Below are 20606 nucleotides of genomic sequence, written 5' to 3' on the forward strand. Positions count from 1 at the left end.
TTTTGTTGTTGTGCCGTACACAGTTTATACTCTTGCGGGCCAGGAGTGACATGCAGTTTAGGCTCGTACCTTAAGGAGCATCATCTTACTTCAAGGGTAGTACCTCTTTAGGAATTTTGCATTAATAGGACCAATCCTTACGCCATCTGCATCAACAAGCTTGTAAGCACCATGTGAATATGCTTCTTGTACAACATACGGTCCATCCCATTTGAGGTAAATTTGCCCCCAGACTTGTGCGAAGTAATGATGGGTCTTCTTACAGCGAGAACTTGGTCTCTAACTTGAAAACACCTCAAGCAAAATTTCTTATTAAAGCACGAGATAAACGAGCTTGATAAATTCAAGGTTTTGTTGGGCTTCTAGCCTCTTTTCATCAAGTGCTTCTAACTCAACAAGACGCAGTCGAGCATTTTCTTCTTCAGTGAGCCCTTCTTGAATAACAAGTCTTAAGGAAGGTATTTGACGCTGGAGTGGCAGGACTACTTCAACTCCGAAAGCAAGTGAATATGGTGTTGCTTGAGTTGGTGTGCGGTATATTGTCCTATATGCCCACAAAGTTCTTCCATTCTTTCATCCCAATCCCGTTTGGACTTGGAGACAACTTTTTCAGGAGGTTGCATAGAGTCTTATTGAATGCTTCAGCAAGACCATTGGCGGCAGCATGATACATAGAAGATTTACGCTGCTTGAAGCAAAAGAGATCACTAATTTTGTTCATTAACTTGTTATCAAATGGCTTGCCATTGTCCGTTATTATGTAGCGAGGGATGCCGAAGTGATAGATGATATTCACTTGGATAAAATTTGCAACATTCTCTTTCTTCACTTCTTCAAGAGCAACGGCTTCAGCCCATTTTGAGAAGTAATATGTTGCAGCCAAGATGTACAAGTGTCCACCAAAAGATTTTGGTAGTGGTCCCACAACATCCAATCCCCAAGCGTCAAATGGCCAAGATTCGATAGTTGGGTGCAATACTTCAGGCGGCTGATGTATGAAATTTGCATGAAATTGACAAGCATCGCACCTCCGAGCATAATCTAAGCAATCATTCACCATGGTTGGCCAATAATACCCCATCCTCTTTATGTGAAAGTGGAGTTTCGGTCCAGATTGATGTGATCCACATACTCATGAGTGTTCTTCTTGCAGAGCTTGAATTGTTTCTTCCTCTCCCAAACATCGTAATAGTACACCCTCAAATGATATTCTATATACTATGTCCTTGTAATAAAGGAAGTGAGGTGCACGACAACGAATGTCAGTCCTTCTCCTTGGATTTTTTGGAAGTATCCCACAACACATGTAGTCAATAATGGGTTGTCTCCAATTTTCCTTTATGGCTTCAGAAACGACAACGAGATGCTCAAGCTCATTTTCTATATATTCTTCCTCATTTGGCAGTCGTACTATCCATCTTTGACAAATTGTAACTTGTGTTTGATTAGGAAGGGTTAGCATTGAAGCCAAGGCAGCCGATGCATCAGCTTTCTTATTTTCCGTTCTACGCACATGTTGAAGGGTTAAATCTCCAATCCATCCTATCAACTTTTGAGCATAGTCATGATAAGGACGCAATTCGGGCTTCTTCACCTCATAACTTCCTAAGAACTAGTTGATCACCAACTGAGAGTCACCAAAGACTTGTAAGTGTAATTGCTTCATGTCGACGGCCATCTCAAGTCCAAGTATCAATGTTTGGTATTCAGCGACATTATTAGAGCAACATTGCTTCAAAGTAAAGGAGAATGGTAGAATCTCTTCTTGCGAAGTGATGAATACCACGCCAGCGCCAGCGCCAGCACCACCACGATGTGCAGCCCCATCAAAGTACATTTTCCAAGGAGGTTGAATTTCAATAGACATCGCATCTTCATGAGGAAGATCATCAATTAATTCCCAATCGTCGGGTATCGGATAGTCTGCTAAGAAATCAGCTAATGTTTGTCCCTTCACAGCTTTCTGAGAGATGTACACAATCTCAAACTGTTGGAATTGGAGGTACCATCTTGCTAGTCAATCACTAACGACAGGTTTTGACATAACAAACTTGATGGGATTTGCTCTAGAAATGAGGCGGACAACATGCGCTTGAAAATAATGCTTCATCTTTTGAGTTGAGAAGACAAGTGTAAAGCTGTAACACCCCGTATTCAAAATAGACAAAAATGCAGATTTTGAGAAGTTGCAGGTGCAACTTACGGTCACCATCCATGGACTGTAGGTCAGACCACGGCCCGTGCTGGTGGTCCGTGGTTCACCACTGCAACCCCTCCCAGCCAGCTCAGAAAAAATTGGCTAAGTCTCGACCCACGGTCCGTAGATCAGACCACGGTCCGTGGTCTGTGTCCGTGGATCAAGACCTCCTTTACCCAGCCTCAGACACGAACTACGGTTGACCAGCACGGACCGTTGTTTGATCCACGGTCCGTAGGTCTGACCGTAGATCGAAGGTTAGCAGCCAGTTAGCTGAAAATTCTGATGGGTCAACTTTAGATGGTCATAACTTTTAGCACAAAATTAATTATGTGTCCCATGACCTATGGTTAGATAGATAATTTAATTATCTTTCCAACGCCACTGAGTTTGCTAAATTCCGACCTCTGAGTAAAAAGTTATATCCGTTTTAGTGAAGACCTGTCGGGCAGACTCCATCTACGGACCCAATCGACGGACCGTCGATTGATTGACGGACCGTCAGTCCATTCCGTCGATCACTCCGACAGCAGTTAATTCAGGGGTCTTTTGGTCTTTTTCTATTTCGTTTAACCCCTAAGATACGTCGTTTAAACCCTAAATCATGAGATTTTAATCAGTTTAAACCTAGAAACATAACTAGAACTTACCTAAGTCAAATTCATTAATCAAAACTTAGAAAATTAGAAGCAAGAAGGGAGAAAAAGGCCAAGAACCCTAGTTCAAGAACGCAGCAAGGTTCCATCAGTTCCAGCCCCGAAATCGAAGGATTTCTCCGTGGAATTCGTCACCAGGTATGTGGGATTTCACTAGTGGGTTCCTTTCACCGATTAGGTCCCTAGAATTCAGTCAGATTCTTGATTCCATGATTATGAACAGACCTAGGGTTTCTAGAATTTGAACAGATCATCATGAATTAGTTATTTAAATGTTCCAAATCAGATTATCATGTTATTGCTCAGTTTATCACATGAATTTCAGAACCCTAGCTATGTATTTCTTTAGTTCTTGAATTACACATGTTAGGTCAGATATTTCAGTATTCAGTTTTACATGCCTCAGTTTATGAATGCATCATTATCAGATTAATTGTTGCATTCTCAGTTTGCATGTTCAGTTTCGAGCTATCCAGTATTTACAGAAATTCAGTCATAACTAGTTAACCACTTAATCTATTGGGAGTACCATAATACCGAGTTGGACTAGGGTTTCAGCGTACCCATATAGTCCCAGAACTACGAGCCACGTAGGTGTAAGTCCCCTCTGTGGGCAACATCAGTTTAGTGATCACGCCAGCATGCCTTTATACCTCTGACAGGGTATATTGGGTCCTCTCGATGGGGCGTATACATCGGAATCCACATTTAGCTCATGTGGTTTTATGTCGGTTATTAGTAGCTCCCACAGTTCAGTCAGATTCTATTGCATTGACCACATTTACAGTTCATTCAGTATTCAGTCAGCATGTTATAAATTGGTCATTGCATTCAGTTAGCTCAGTATTCAGTATCTATATCATGTTCAGATTATTTCATTGCTTTATTGCTTTGTTCAGTTATATGTTCTTTCAGCTTTACTCCATCATACATGCTCAGTACCTTTCAAGTACTGATGCATACGTGCACTACATCTTTTCGTGATGTAGGTTCAGGTTCTCAGCATCCAGATCACGCTTAGATCGATTCCCAATCTTCAGTTCAGCAGAATCAGTTGGTGAGTCCACATTCTTCGGGGACAATAGTCATGAGTTTCTTTTCAGTGTTTTAGTCTTTAGTTTCAGTTTTGCTAGATCTAGTTGGGGCATGTCCCAACATTTCTAGTCAGTTTAGAGGCTTATTTCAGACATAGTTAGATTCAGCTTAGTGTTTTGAGTTTGATATTTCTTTTGTATTAAACTCTCAGATTTCATATATTCAGTTATAGTATATGGGTATTCCCCATCTTTTCAGATTTATTTATGAATTAGCTTCCGCATCAGTTTATTATCTTTAGTATGCTCATGATCATGCCAGCAGGGTTAGCTTGGGATCACTTGTGGTCCTAGGTCCCGTGTCCGCGTCTTGGGGGTAGCTTGGGGCGTGACAAAAGCACAACTTTTCAATTGGCGAATAGTTCAGCTCATTTGGTGTCATCGTTCTACTTAAGTAATAAAGAGTGTTTTCTTTGCCTTCACTATTCTCTTGAGCTAGCAGGGCTCCTTCAGACCTTTGTTGTGTCGCAATGTAGAGTATCAATGGCTTTCCAGGTATAGGGGCTGCCAAAACCGGAGGTTTCGCTAGATACGATTTGATACTTTTAAAGGCATCGCTACATGTTTGATCCCAATTAAAAGAAGCACCTTTCTTCATGAGATGACCGAATGGTTGGCATCTTCCCGCTAGATTTGAGATGAATCTCCTCAAGTAGGCTAACTTTCCTTGGAGACTTTTTAACTCATGAATATTTCGAGGCTTAGGCATCTTCGATATTGCACCAACTTTGGCTTGATCAATTTCAATTCCTCGATGTCTCACAATAAAGCCAAGGAAATTGCCAGAAGTAACTCCGAAGGCACATTTCAATGGGTTCATCCTTAGTTGATATCTTCGGAGCAACTCAAACACCATTCTTAAGTCTTTCAAATGATCATCCCTCTTTGTTGACTTTACCACCAAGTCATCAACATAGCATTCAACATTTTTATGGAGAAAGTCATCAAATATATTTTGCATAGCCCTTTGATAAGTGGCACCAACATTCTTTAAACCAAATGGCATCACTTTGTAGCAATAAATACCCTTAGGCGTGTAAAATGCGATGAGTTTTTCATCCTTTGGAGCCATGCGGATTTGATTATAGCCAGAAGAACCGTCCATGAATGACATCGTCTCATAACCAGTGGTGGCATCAATCATCAGCTCCGGAATGGGAAGATGAAACTCATCTTTAGGACATGCATTATTAAGATCTCTAAAGTCAACACATACTCGAATTTGACCATTATTCTTCCTTACAAGAACAATACTTGAAATCCATTAGGATATTTGACCTCGCGAATAAAGCCTGCCTCAATGAGTTTGTTAACTTCATTTTCTATCAATGGAACCAAGTCTGGCCTAAAGCGTCTTTGAGCTTGCTTAACAGGACGAGAACTATTTTTGACTGCCAATTGATGGACCGCTACTTTAGGATTCAATCCAGGTATTTCTTTGTAACTCCAAGCGAAGACATCCCTATATTTTTTGAGTATATTCATATAAGCGATTTCTTCATCAACTTCTAGAAAGGCACTCAAGTAAGTTGGCCTTGGGTCTTCATCAGTGCCAAGGTTAACTTTTTTCAAAGGATCTATTGTGGTCTTTTCTCCTTCTTCAAGTTCCGATGGAGCATCTCCAGCATCTTCTTCTTCTAAAGGATCATTGTCATTGCCAGATATATGACAACACTAGACAATATCTTCTAACTCTTCATCAATCTTCATTTGTGGCAAATAATCGTACTCATTTTGGATTGTAATATGATTTGAGGAGCCTACACTTTCTTCATCTTCCTAGCGCTCCTTGGTGTAAACCACAGTGTGAACATTTGCCTTGAGTTCCTCTTTACATGAAACTACAAGTTCCACTCGTCGCCTCATTCTAGAAGGAATCGAACTTTTGAAATCCTTTCGAACCAAATGTGAAATAGGCGTTGTAACTTTTAAATAACTTCTCAGATTCTTGTTTTTCTTCAATGGACCTAACCTCTCAAACACAGAAGTTCTTGTAGTCGATTCTCCAAGTCGATTAAAGACAGAAGGCTTTTTGTTGGGAGTAGCGACATCATCTTCAAAAGTTATATGGTTGTTGCTTGCCCTTCTTATGAAAATGCGAATTGGTGGTGGTTGGCTATAGCCTAGGCCTTCATGTGCTTGCCTAGTTGTATCTTCTGATACAAGTTTCCCTAACATTGATGGCTCATCAGGGTTGTATCCAGCTTTCACAAATAACTTGTAAGCGTTGGGATCAAAACCTTCTCTTGTGCGTTTTGTAGGGAGCGCCACATCTCGCACTTGATTTTGAGAGATTGACTTTTCTGGCAGCTTTGAAGACAAGTTTATTGCATCAATCCATCTGATAGGAAGAGTTAGCCCTCTCCATACATTTTCTTGAAGGTTAGATGATTGACCTTCTTCTTTCTTCACTTTTGGAACATAGCAAAGTCTAGAAGTCAGCTTCTTCTTCGAAGACAAGATCTTCCATTCATTAAGAATGGGACAAAGTTCTTTGGTGTCGACGTTTACCTTTCCGACTGCCGCATCAATTCTTTTGCTTATGACCTTATCGGACATGATTGGTTTTACATCATTGGATTTGGCCCCTTTAACAACATAACTTTTCAAATAGAATTTCGCATCGGCAAAGTGTGTCTTAACTTCGGTGAAAGGATTATCATCTGCAACTATCTTCCTTTCAATCCCGCCTTCAAGATACTTCAAACATTGATAGTAAGAAGATGAGACAATTTTATTCTCATGTACCCAAGGTCTGCCAAGTAATATATTGTACGACGTCTTTGCGTCAATCACATGCATCCATGCGCTTGATCGCAAATCTTCCATGTGGATCTCTAATTTAATGGAGCCTATGGACCTCTGCCCCCTTGATTAAAACCTTGTATCAACAGACGACTTTTACTAAGTTCTCCAGTCGTGATGCCGAGTTCTTACAATGTGTGGATAGGCAGAATGTTGACTCCAGATCCTTCATCTATTAAGATTCTATTTATCTTCTTCTCTAGTACGTGACCCGCCATATACAAAGGACGATTGTGTAGTGTTTCACCAAATAGAATATCATTATCTGTAAATGTGATTTTTGTATCACATGCATGTGCTTCTTGGGAAGAAGGTTCAATAGGTGTTTCAGAAGGTGAAAGAGACATCATTGACGAGATTTCCCTTGTTGTCTTTTCATCGTCATTAGGAGACACTTTTGATGATGATTCACTCGTTGTTCCTTCTTTGTCAATAGGAGGCACCTTCATTGTTTCTGCTTTATCAGCATTGAAACATGATGCCTTGACATTGTCTTGAGTAGACTTTATGTCGAACGAATTTGGTAAGAACTCCTATAGAGTCACAGGACGTCGGGGTTTTTGGTAGTGATGCACTTCTACCTTTGCCCTCTTTAGGCGCTTGATTGATTTCTACTTCTCCAATTTTTTCACCATTTTTCCTCTAATCGGTGGCTTGGATGGTTCTTTTCGTAAGCTTGACTTGTTGCGTCTTCGCCTAGTTACAAGAATCCAGCCTCCGTCACCAACTATATCAACTTCCTGCTCCAATGACTCTTCTTCATGATTTTCAGAGATATATATTTGGATCGGATCGAGTGAGCCGAACGTGATAGAGATCTGGTTAGAACTAGCATTCTCATCATCAAGGACAATTTTCTTTTCGTTAACCAATCGCATCACTCTATCCTTGAAGACAAAACATTTTTCGAGAGAATGGCTCACAAGTCTATGATACTTGCAATAATTTGGGTCATCAACTTTTCCAGCTTCATCGGGTCTCTTCATCTCTGGCAAGTCAATGAGGTTTAACTCGAGCAACTCATCAAAAATCTCAGAAATGTCAGAATCCAAGAAGGGATATTTTTTTCCTTGCATCTCCCTTAGTGTCGACATTTGATTTGAACGTGCTTGGAAAGTCGTTCTCACATTTAGCTTCATGCCCTCATTCGTAGTGATCTTCGTAGGTGACATATTAACATTCATGGATTCTTTATTGTCATTTCTAGGCAAAAATTTACTCCATCTCTTGGGTTCCTGCTTGTCACTTCCTTTGCGAGGGTCTCAGACATACGTCATATCTTTTCCAGCAGAGGACGCTTAACTCCATATCATGAGCGCGAGTAGCTAGATCTTCGAAGGATTTTGGTTTTATTCCTTGTAAGATGTAAAGAAGATCCCAGTGCATCCCTTGGATACACATTTCTATTGCAGAAGCTTCAATAAGCCTATCCTTGCAATTCAGGCTCGCGTTCCTCCATCGATTTATGAAGTTTATGGCTGGTTCATCCTTCCTTTGGCGAGTATTCGTAAGTTCTACCATGCTCACAGTACGCCTCGTGCTATAGAATCAATTGAGAAACTCGTGCTCTAGTTTCTCTCAACTATCAATAGAATTGGGCTCAAGATATGTGTACCAATCAAAGGCATTTCCTTTTAGAGACCGGACAAACTGCTTGACAAGATAGCCTCCATATGTTCCAGTATTATTACATGTCTCCACAAAGTGGGCAACATGTTACTTCGAATTTCCTCTACCCTCAAATTGTTGAAATTTGGGAGGTTGATAACCAGCAGGCATTTTTAAGTTATCAATTCTTACAGTGTATGGCTTGGCATACATATGAGAAGACTTAGTGGAGACTTCATACTTATCTTTGATAGTGCCTTCAATGAACTCCTTCAAGCGATCGAGTGGGATCATCCCTTCAGAAGAAACTGGCATCTCATTAACAATCGGTGCATTCTTTGCAGGATCTCCAATCTCTTGAACTTCAACACATTTTTCGGGTGCATGACTCGTTTCTCCATCTAAAAGTCCTTCCATTCGGATCCATCAACTTATCGATTCTAGACTCTTGGTGTTGTACATGTTTTGTCAATCCTTCAACCAACTTCGTCAGATTTGTGAGTTGTTCCTTAGAGGAAGAAGCAGCAGCCACCATTGTTTGCATGATCATTGGAGATGTAGGAGAGTATCATGGATTGTCGCGTAAGTTGATCTTCAGCGAACTCACATTACGTGATGCACGTGGAGGTGATTCGTTAGTTGAATCATAATTCTTCCTTGTGGTAGAATTCTTGGAACTAGATTGCTCAAGTAGAGCCAATGTCTCCTTGATCTTTTCAGCAATACTGTTTCCTCCTTCCAAAGCATTTATGGAGGAACTTGCTCTTTTTGGAGTTGAAGACCCAAAAATAGGAGTTGATGCGGGTGACACTTGCAGTGTTTGTTGTCCTAGCGTAGCAGCTTTGTTTCTCGTAACAACTCCGAAACTTCCAAAGATAACATCAAGAATGCCTTCAACTTCAGTAGAGAACTTGGAGCTAGTGGCCTTAGAGGCAGTTGATCAAGAGTTGTTCTTCATGGAAGTCATCTCGATGTTGTTTGATGCTTGAAAAGTTGAGATGAGAGGTAGAGATTGTCCCACTGGGCATGCCAGAATTTGTAGACAATAAAATTTGCGTCGAGAAAACAATAATCAAGAACGGAAAATTATAGCAACAATCATATTTATTATTTCAAAGTGCGAGTGTTACAATCTCTATGATTCCTCTGAATTCGCCTTTTCAAATATGATTCAAGGGCTTTAAAGCTTGATTTTTTTTAACTTTAAACTTTATCTTGATCTTGACTTTTGCTTGAATTCAAGGGCTTCGAGCTTGTTCTTGAACCTGATAGTCTTGATCTTGATCGTTCTTGAACTTAAATGCTTGAATTCTTAAACTTGTAGCTTTATAGAGAATTTTATGGCGTTTGTACCACGGATTTTCTCTAGCTTCTTGTTTAGAATTTTCTGTCTTCTATTCTGAATTATGAGGACCCCTATTTATAGTTTTAGAATAGAAGAGTTGTGATTGGAACAGGATTCCCTTCGACCAATCAGATTTAAGTGACATGTCATATGGGCTTTATGGGGCGGGCTTGTCATCTTTGACACATGTCATGATCCTATTGGCTTATTTGTTTGACTTGGCATGCCACGTCATTTGCCATGTGGCACCAAAAGAATGGGCCTCTAGGATAAGATGACATTGGACTTAGCAAATTGGGCTTATCTATAGCTTAAATCAATTAATTTTGACTTTAATTAAATTCCTATTTATTGGACTTGAATAATTAGCCCAATTAAATTAATCCATAATATTTATTTTGACTAATATATTCATGAATTCGAATCATTTTATAACATTATATTTAATAAATTTTAAATGATTACAAGCAGCCCGACCAATAGGAATCACCAAAGCTAGAAAAGAAAGGAGCTCTCTCTTTTTTCCGGCCTTCTTTTTATTTTGAATTTCAATTTATGTTCACATAACATAAATCCACATAAAAATAATAGTATATTACTATGCGTATACTTTAATTCTTTTTTATGATGCATGTGGTAAATTCTTTTATAATTCTTATGCAGATTCTTGATTTTTTAATGCAATAGAGGTATTATGTTGCATGCATATTTATAGAATAAAATTAAATTTCAACAAATTATAATATTTTTTAAAACAGTTTCATTTTCAAAAAGAAGTTACACATTCTTCTTATAAGATTTTATTTTTTTGAAACTGTATTTCCACAAAATATGCCTAAGATATAAAATCAGGATTTTAAATTTATTTTGTTTACATCTACTTAAATTTAAAATTATTATTAATTATGTTGTAATGTTATATAATTCAAACCAAAAAATTTAGTAAACTACGGGACTACCTAACAGGGTAAAACGTTAGCAATTTGGTATTAACATTTGAAGAAAATAAATCAAATTCTTATAGTTTTTTAAGTTTTTACATTCAAATTTTTTGAAATTGCTCTTTTTTTAATAATACATCAATTTCGAGAGTAGTTTAAAGCTTTAGTATTTATTCAAATCAAAATCCTAATCAATTAGCTTTATTAATTTGTAATCAGTTACAACTACCGTTATGGATAATTCAAACGTTTAACTTATATATATATATATATATATATATATATATGAACTTTTTTCTTCCTTTTAAGAAATTCATAATTTAAATTATTGTAATTATTAGATAAAAAATTAACTAAAATAAAATAAAATTACAATCTCACAAAAAATTTTAAAGCTAATTATAATTTTCAAATTAATTTTATACTAATTTTCAAAACGAATTCTAAATATATATATATATATATATATATATATATATATATATATATATATTTATTTATGAGTTACATAGAAAAGGATAGTAATGAATTCCTAAAATAAGGGTAACTGATTAACAATTTTTTTCTTCCTTTTAAGAAATCCATAATTCAAATTATTGTAATTATTAGATCAAAATTTAACTAAAATAAAATAAAATTACAACTCCTAAATAATTTTAAAGCTAATTATAATTTTCAAATTAATTTTATACTAATTTTCAAAACGATTTCTAAAAACAGGAATTACTATCCTATTTTCTTTAATGTTTGCATTATATAACTATAGGAAGCAAATTTTAAAAAATCAGTTTAAAAAGAAAAAAACAAAAAGGAATCCCCACATTTGCATTTTTTTATTAAAACAAAATAATCTGCATATAAAATCATATGTAGAATTTCTGAATTAAATTAACTTAACAATTGACAATAAAAATAAAAAGGGTAAACACTAAAAAAAACAATACGGTTTTGGAAAAATAAATAAAAATAAAAAGAACTTAACTACTTCTGAGGTCTCCTTTTAAAATTTGTTTTTAAAAATGGTAGTTATCCAAATTAGTATCCAAACGTGTAAGTTTTTAAAATTTGAATAATAATTTGATTTTGTGTATCCATATTTTATGAATTTATATTTTTTTAATTAAATGAAAATCATTTTACTTTGCAAGTTTAAACTAGAGAGAAGTGTGCTAAATAGGTTGCAATATGTTTTGCAAATTATATTTATATTTTTACTAACGTTAAAGTTATTATTTTTAATGCTAGGTTCCGATTTATAAATTTTGAAATTAATTAATTAACACAAATATCAATCTAAGACACACCACATATGCTATTATTAATTTTCATTATACAATGAAAAATAGAAGTTGTTAGAAAAATGTGTTATCTCTTTAACAAATGTATGCCCACTCCACATAGTTTAGGATAAAGTTTTATTAGCATCAACTATTAATATAAAATCAAAACATTATATATGATTGCACCTGCAATTTTAATACTCAATAATAATTCATATGAATTATTTTTAAATTAAAAAATTATTCATTTTAAAATATTCGTGCAACGCGCAGGTACGTATACTAGTTAATGCATATATCATGATACACAAATATGAATTTTTCAATATAGATTGAGGTATATGTTAGTTTGTCTAACATAAGGTGGAGATAATAAGCAACCAAGAGTTGGAGATGCTCCTATTAAATGTCCCTAAAGGATAGAGTCTACTACATACATGAAGCATGATAGACTAATTGGTTCTAAATAAAATAATCGTTGAAAAAAAAAGATGAGCAAAGGATCAAAATGATCATAATAAGAAGGCAATGTTCTCTTGAAGAGCCTATGACATAATATTTCATAAAACCTCATGAGAGGGGTATGTACCTGAAAATAATGAAGTGATGTGATCTCAATAAGTTATGGCATTCGGTGAACCGATACAAAGTGATGTCTCGTTGATGATATCTTTTATACAATATAGCGCAATATTGTAAAAGATTATGAGGATATGAATTCTACATCTATTAAAGCATGCTAACATAGAAATAATTATCATGTGAAAAATGGAATGATACATCTTGGTAAGCGTAAAGCTTATGTGACTAACACTAAAAGAATATCATACACTTACTATTGAATGTCGTCACTTGAAAAAATTGATATGAAAATATTAGATGGATTCAAAATGCATGAAGAATATGCAAATTTTTGAAAAACATGTTTATAATCCTCATATAGATCAAATCAATTAAGAATCTTTCATATTGTTATGCAAGTTGATGACTGGAATTAAACTCTTGAAGAGTTTTCAAAAAGCAATAGATTATTTACCTAAAGAAGTTGAAGTGAAGAACTTGCATAATTTTGAAGGGGTGATTCATAAAAAGAGATAGAACAAAACACATTTTGTCAAAACTTTTCTACATACATGAGCTCCCAAAAATGGTGATATCACCGTTCAACAAATTTGTCCAAATAATAATATGATTGATTTATTAACCAAATCTCTATTAACTACAACATTTGAGAAGATGGTGTTCAAGCTTGGAATGCAAGATTCAAGTTTTTGGATTGATGTTCTCATTAAGGAGAGTTAATACATTATGTACTCTTTTTTCCTCATAAAATTTTGTCCCATTAGATTCCTTGTAAGGTTTTTAATGGGACACCCAAAATGCGTATTATTAGATTTGTGTATTCTTTTTCTTTCACTAAATTTTTTTCTCATTGGATTTTACCTAGTAAGATTTTAATGAGGCATATAATCTATTAAATAGACATCCAAGGGGGAGTGTTATAAACATAGTTATATTATAGTGAATGTCTATTTATGGAGATTCCTCTAGAGAAAAGGTAGAAATCATATTTGAGGACCAAGTCAGTTTACCCCTATAAATAAAGAAATTTTCCTCCATTGTAAATCATCTATGAGTATACCTCGAATCCTGATATCCCTTCAAGAGAAATAATAAGTTTTCTCTCTTCTCCTACTACTTTGTCCTTCTTATATTTTATATAGTTTCGTAATAGGAGCACAATATTTTTTAAAAATAAAAGTGTCTTTAAAAAAACCTTGATGAAAATAAAAATGTATCACTTCTATGATTCATTAAGACCTTTCAGACCCATTGATTGATAAAGAAATACATATCCATCCACAACCTACAAATATATGATTATCCTTTTAATAAAAGTAAATAATTAAATTAATGTTAAGTCTCCGAAATAATTTCCATAGATGAAGCTTCTTGGTTGAAATTTGGGGAAAAAAATATTAAAATTAGACTTTTTTTCTCTTTAGTTTGAGAAAAGTAATATATATATATATACTTTGTAGTACAAAGTTTGTACTATACAAAGCAGAACAATTATTTGAATGGGAAGTACAAAAAAGTACAAATACGAATTAATCTCTATAAGTAAAAAAAAAGGAATACATTAATCATATAAAATGGATGTTCTTCTTTAATTATACGTATCAACACTAATTTGAAATGTATAAGATATTATGATTTACAGAGATTAATTCATATAATTTAAGAAGATAAACCATTTAAAGTATATTAACTTATTTACTTAAAATAGGCATTTTATAAAAACGTTTTAGCATGTATTCAAATATTTAATCAAAATATATCACAATTTGAATGTCTGACTAAAATATTTATTAGCCAGTTTAATTAGGGATTGTCGGTGTATTTTTCATAAGTAAAACTAGCAATAACATCATTTCTCTAATTCTAAATAACAAAATAGAATGATGGAGACTTTTTTATGTGAAATATCTCTAATTGTGACCTTTAAAATATTTTTCTATATGCAGACTAATTAGCTGACATTTAGTTGGATTCTATGATTTTAATCAATTAAATATTTTCTCTAATATTTAATTAATTAAAACAAAAATTGCCTTAGTTGAAACGTCTGGAATATTACAAGTTACGTCATGCTTTTTGCATTTTTTGCTCATTTACTATAAGAGGACTTTTCATAATATACCTGTTAAGAACGTAAATTTTGTCTGATTTAAATTCATCAAATAATTTAAATTATATTAAATGTAAGATATATTATTTAAATAAATATTATAAATTATCTGTTTAGTTAAATAAATTATTATTTAAATTTAATAAATATAAATTTAATTAAGATATGATTTTATTTGACTAGTCTATTTAATTGGATTACAAATGATGAACCCATTTTATCATATTGAAGATGTTATCTTGTTTTAGAGGTTTAAATTGGTGATACATGTCAAATAACGTAGTACACCGAATCAAATGAAGGAGTCAATAGGATCATACAACATGTCAAAATGACATAGAATGTCTGGCCATATCAAAGATCAATAAATATGTCATGTGTGACACATGACAACTCCGAACAATCAAATATCGTCATGTCTCTTAAATCAGTTGGCCAAAAGAAATAACTTCTCCATTGTATAATTATAAACATGGGGTTTTCATAATTCAAAAATTCCGCCTTAATTTCAACAAGAAGCTAGAGAGTTCATGGATCAAACACCGTAAATTTCTCTACAAGCTATTAGCACTCAAGTATTTCTCTACAAGGTTTAGAGATCAAGACGGAACTTCAAGATGAAGCTCCAAAATTCTTTAACATGTTTTTGAAAGGGAGAATTAAAGAAATTATAGAGATCGTAACATTTATCATATTTGAAATAAAATCTTACAGTTATTTTTATATTTTTTTATCTTAACTATTATTTTCTTAAAATGAATTTATTGTCTACAATACCATAGTTAATGATTTTACATCTTTCGCCAACAAAAAATAACACTCTGTATTATTTTCGTCAAAAATCAAGCATAGTTTATTAATAAGAATTCAAACTCATTCAAATCCTTAATCATATTATACAAAAATTCACTCTAGTACTAGTCCTTTTAATTTTGGGGAAAGTGGAAAGAAATCTTTAAAAATAATCCTTAGGCCTTAATTTTCCAATTAAAACCTAAAAGTTAGCCTTTATTATAGAAAAATATCTTTGTCCAATATACTAATTTGTTTCTTTCCTAAACAACTATTAATTCCTCGAAATTACTCTATTTTTTCTATGAAACTAAATTATTTAATTAAAAACTAAATTATTTAATTTTAAATTATAATATTTAATTCAAAAATACATTATTCAATTCATATTTTGAAACAATAGTAACTATAACATTCAATTCAAAAATACAATAGTCAATTTAGAAATAGAATATTCAATTCAAAATTATACTATTCAATTTTGAAACTATAGTATTCAAAAATACAATAATCAAACCAAAATTTATAGTTGACCATCATATTTTTCCACAGCCTCAAAACTACCATCATATTTTTCCACAGCCTCAAAACTCTCTTTCTATTTATAGTTTTTTTTTGTAGTTATTTAATCAAGAATAAAATGCTTCATTTCAAAAATCTTGAAATTCTAACTTATAAATTGCATATATCCTGCAAACGAAACTTTGACCATTTTCAAGTATTTCACATCATTATAATTTTACACAAAGTCAATTTTGTCTCCACCTTTTCCTCCACGCCATTAGCTAATTGATTGTGTGTTGATAGATTCTAACAAAAAAAACTTTACACAACTTAGTAAGAACAACTTAGATGAGGTAATCATTTGATTTATGAAGAACGAGTGTATATAATCTATTTAAATATGCATATTGTCAACTAAAAATTGATACTCAGATGAACAATATTCCTCAGTCCATTTTTAACTGTCATGGTTTTCTTTTTTAGAGTTAAACTATAAGAACTTTGATTAACATTTTACGATGTATTTTTTCATTATATTGATATGTAAAAAATTGCAATTTATAGTATTTTTCGTATAGTTTTTGAATATCTAATTTTTTCTTTAAAAAAATATCGAATTAATGTAACCTAATTTAATATTGAAAATTAATTAAATTTACTTTTAAAATGCGCAACACAACAATTAAAAGTGAACTAAGGAGTATTATTTATTTGTCTGATTGTTATTTTATATAAGTTCTTATTTTTTGGAGAATTAAGCTTATTTTAGTTTTTTAACTTATGTTCTCATCTGATCATGAGTAATATTGGTCAGTTATTCATTTATGATTTGTGTTAGATATCGACCAATTGAACATTTTAATTATCTTGTTAATCTCTTTTCAATCTGCCTATTTGTTATTCCTAGATTTAGAATTTTAGAACTGGTTTGTAAAATGTGTGAACTAGGAGTTAATTTCCTATATGGTTAGTCAAAATACTAAGATCTCACTTATGTCATTTTTGAATTATATATGATCATTCAAGTATTGAGAAAATTCTACTAAAATTATTTTTTGAATTTTCTTCCTATCATATATTTCATGGCATCATCCGTATGATAAATGTTTTCTTCAAGAAGAAAATTATATTATCATTATTATGATAAGAATCATTATAAGGAAGACATGTTTTTTGCTCCACTTTTGTCATATTTAGGTACATAATCAATGACAAATTTGTGTTACCATACAATAATATTATTTTGTCCATGACCACAATTTTTATAGGCAAAATTTATTTCTTTCTTTTGTCATTTTGATAGTTCATAATAAAATATACCATAATAATTATGACGTACAAAAGTACATGATCAATGACTGTTTATGACAAAATAAAATTATGTATTTCTCTCAAACCTCCCGTAGAGGTGAGTTGTGGCATGTATCCAATCCATAATGTTTTATCACATCCTGACCCAACCCTTTCAAAATGGTCGAGCATTCGTGATGTTTATCAGAAGTCACATTCTCTTTAAAGAATGCACTAATAATTTGTATGTGCTTCATAAATTTATATCATAATGTCACGATCCAAAGTGGATGTGATGACACTTGCATTATCCCATCAAGACAAGTCAACCTAAAAATTCGACTAAACAGATAAATGCGGAAATGAAATCTTGATCTAACAAAACATACAAATAACTTAATCAAATCATAAAACCCCTAAAACTTGATTGTCACGTGTACAACCTATTAATATATTACAATAGAAGTCAATAAAATACAAGTCTCAATGTCATTGTTTCTAGAATAGAATAAGTACATATAAAGGAGAAAAGGGTCCCCTGAGATGACAAACAACTATCTCACAAGTCTCCGCAGAAAGCATCGGACAAGAATAGAAGGGGGAGAGTATCACAATAATTTGAGCTCATAACCTACACAAGTAACAACAAGGGATGAGTACCAAACGACACGGTACTCAATAAATAACCCGCTAAACACAAGGTAAAGCAAGAAAAAATAGGGATACTCCTATCACAACAGATGGGAAATTATTCAGACGGATACATTGACCTTGTGCATCCCCCATGAGTCCCGGCTTGATATTCAACGAATGTGTATTGTTAGGACAAACATGCATCACCTTACTTGACATTTCATTTCACTATATTTGCACATCATTACCATATGTGAACTTGTGAGTGCTTTTGTGAAGTTTATGAACTCAATACGTGGTATTGATTATTTGTATATGGTGAAGTGTTGATATTCGTACTATGTGTTTGTGTATTGTGAATTATTAGGTTCGTTTAATTTATGTGTAGATTGTAATTATGGAAGTTCAATTGCAAATAGGCATGCTCACACAATTATGGGGAGATGGCAACTTTCATATCAATTCACAATTATAGCACCTCAATCATAGTGCATTTCCATCAATATGCATCAATATTACCACTCAATCATTCACAAAATAACACACATCAAATTATCATCACGTTGTTTTTTTATTAGCCCTTTTTATCATTTAGACCAATCAATATAAACAATATAACCCATCACCAATTCTCTTTACTCCTTAACACTTATGACAAGGAAATACAAGTTTCTACAAGCTTAACAAAGGTTTAGAAGTTCACTTGTCTTAAGAAAATCACACGATCACTATGGTGCTTGAACCTTCCCTTTCACTAGGGTATTCAAATAACCACAAGTTATTGAAATAAGAAATCACAATAAAAATTTGGAACTATCAGCATCCAAATCATTAATATTTTTGAAAATATGGGTAACAATGACCCAAAAATCCAATACCGAAAACGAGGGTTAAATCTGAACACTACTGTAAAATTGCATTACTCAAAAAATATGAAACTCATTGGTAAAAAATATTTTTAAAATGGAGTTAAAACAAGTCTTAAATCATCAAAATATCAAAACTTTTCAAATACCTTCAAGATTAAGGTTAAAACCCATTTTTACACTTTAAAATCACGAAATAATTAATGGGTAAAAGAGATGAGAAGTTAGAAATCGTTACCCAATCGTAGAAACTCAAAAATCCCTTTTGAAATCGCCTAAACCAAGCTACTAGGGTTCAAAAATGGAAGAAATGATATGAAATCCCAATTTTAAAAGAGAACATTGTTCAGATAAAAATTGCTCATTATGATGATGATGAGTAAACAAGTAAACTCATTTAAATTAACCATTGTGATCGCGAGTGGGTCTCACGCGATTGCGATGACCAAGAGACTGAACCTACGCGATCGTGATCAAGCTTCACGCAATTGTGATGCACACAAAACTCACCCAGCATGATCGCGAGAGAGGGTCTCGCGATTATGAATAACAAATCAGGCTACACCAGAAAGCAGAAACCAACAATTCACATGCACAAGGCATAAAATTCATTGAATGAATCATCAGGATTCGTTCGAAATTCTGAGTACACAAATCATAAATGATATCCAAACTAAACTCGATGTTCCAGACTCAACGGAATAATAGAAACATGAATTGGAGGTCTCCTTGATCCGAAATCCGTGAAAGCCGCAATGAATTAACTTAACACTTAAAAAGATCAAACTGTCCTTGGAATCTCTGAAAATCAACCAAGACCTCTTCTAGGCCTAAAATCATCTCCTTAATTCATTGAAATTGTCGAAAATCTGCTCTGGGCATCCGAACTCCAGATGTTGATCAAAGTCTGCCCTTAGTCTAATATCACTCAAACTTCCAACTCAAGATCTCAAATCCACAAAAAATCTCCGAATCAGAAAACTACAACGCTCATAGACCAAATTTCACATTTTGAAACTTATGAAATTGACGAAATTCCATTCCAAGACCCGAAACTCTGATGATATCAAATATTATTTTATAACAACTTAAGGAGCCGTTTGGTAGGATGTATTATTTAAAATAATCCTTGGATTAAAATTTAGTCCACCTAATACAATGTTTGGTAGCACAATTCAACCCAAACACACCTAATACATGGATAACTTAATACACCATATGTGGTCTTATCTAATACCAAGAATATCTAGGGATTACTAATCCCAGGTTTAGTAATACTTGGATAAGGAAACAAAATGACTGAATTGCCCTTCAATTTCTTTATACAACCTTTACAATTGGTAAGGAAATTCACGTTCTGCTCTTTGGCACCTTCATTGTTTTCATTAAAGTGATACAATTTCTTTTGGACAAGAAAAAAATATGTACAGATTTTTCAGTTAAAAAATCTAATCTTCTGAAAGTTTCTCTTGCTTGATTGGAAAACGATACAAACCACCAGCCATTTTCTCATCCTTAAAACTCCCTCTCATTAATTCCAGAGCACAACATTTTGTAACTGTGAAACAAACTCAAAACATTTTTCTCCTCTCTCATCTTGTAATACTACTATTTGATCTGCAATACTGCTATTTCCTCACAAATTGAGTCATTAAAATCAAAAAAGTTTTGATCTTTGTGCAAGTTCTTTAGTTTTATTTTATTTTAATATGAGTTGGTAAGAAGATTACATGAGAAAGCAAATGAGATCTTGTTGGCTACTGTTTTTTCCTGTTTTGTTAAGAGAAGAGGGAGGTGAGCATTGGATCGTGAACTTCGTATTCAAGTTTTAAACTGCAATAAATATGGTAATTACATGAAATAGAAAACATAATAATTCAAGGGTAAAATTGGAAAAAAAAAA

At 33.4% G+C, this 20606-nt stretch overlaps 2 protein-coding genes across 4 annotated transcripts in view; one reads left to right on the plus strand and one right to left on the minus strand.

The window, feature by feature from the left end:
* Positions 1 to 20606, plus strand: part of LOC125816838 (chromatin remodeling protein EBS-like) — a 950056-nt gene that overhangs the window by 819298 nt on the left and 110152 nt on the right. The gene's annotated exons all lie outside the window — the stretch shown is intronic.
* Positions 1133 to 6776, minus strand: LOC125817173 (uncharacterized). Its single transcript, XM_049496727.1, has 5 exons — positions 5748 to 6776; positions 5202 to 5621; positions 4365 to 5094; positions 1784 to 2013; positions 1133 to 1612 (listed from the first exon to the last, which is right to left on the minus strand). The coding sequence occupies exons 1-5, from the start codon at positions 6774 to 6776 to the stop codon at positions 1133 to 1135; spliced, it is 2889 nt and encodes a 962-aa protein (XP_049352684.1).

This window comes from Solanum verrucosum, unplaced genomic scaffold (genome assembly GCF_900185275.1).
Source record: "Solanum verrucosum unplaced genomic scaffold, falcon-dt-bn FXZP01000084.1, whole genome shotgun sequence".
NCBI lineage: Eukaryota > Viridiplantae > Streptophyta > Magnoliopsida > Solanales > Solanaceae > Solanum > Solanum verrucosum.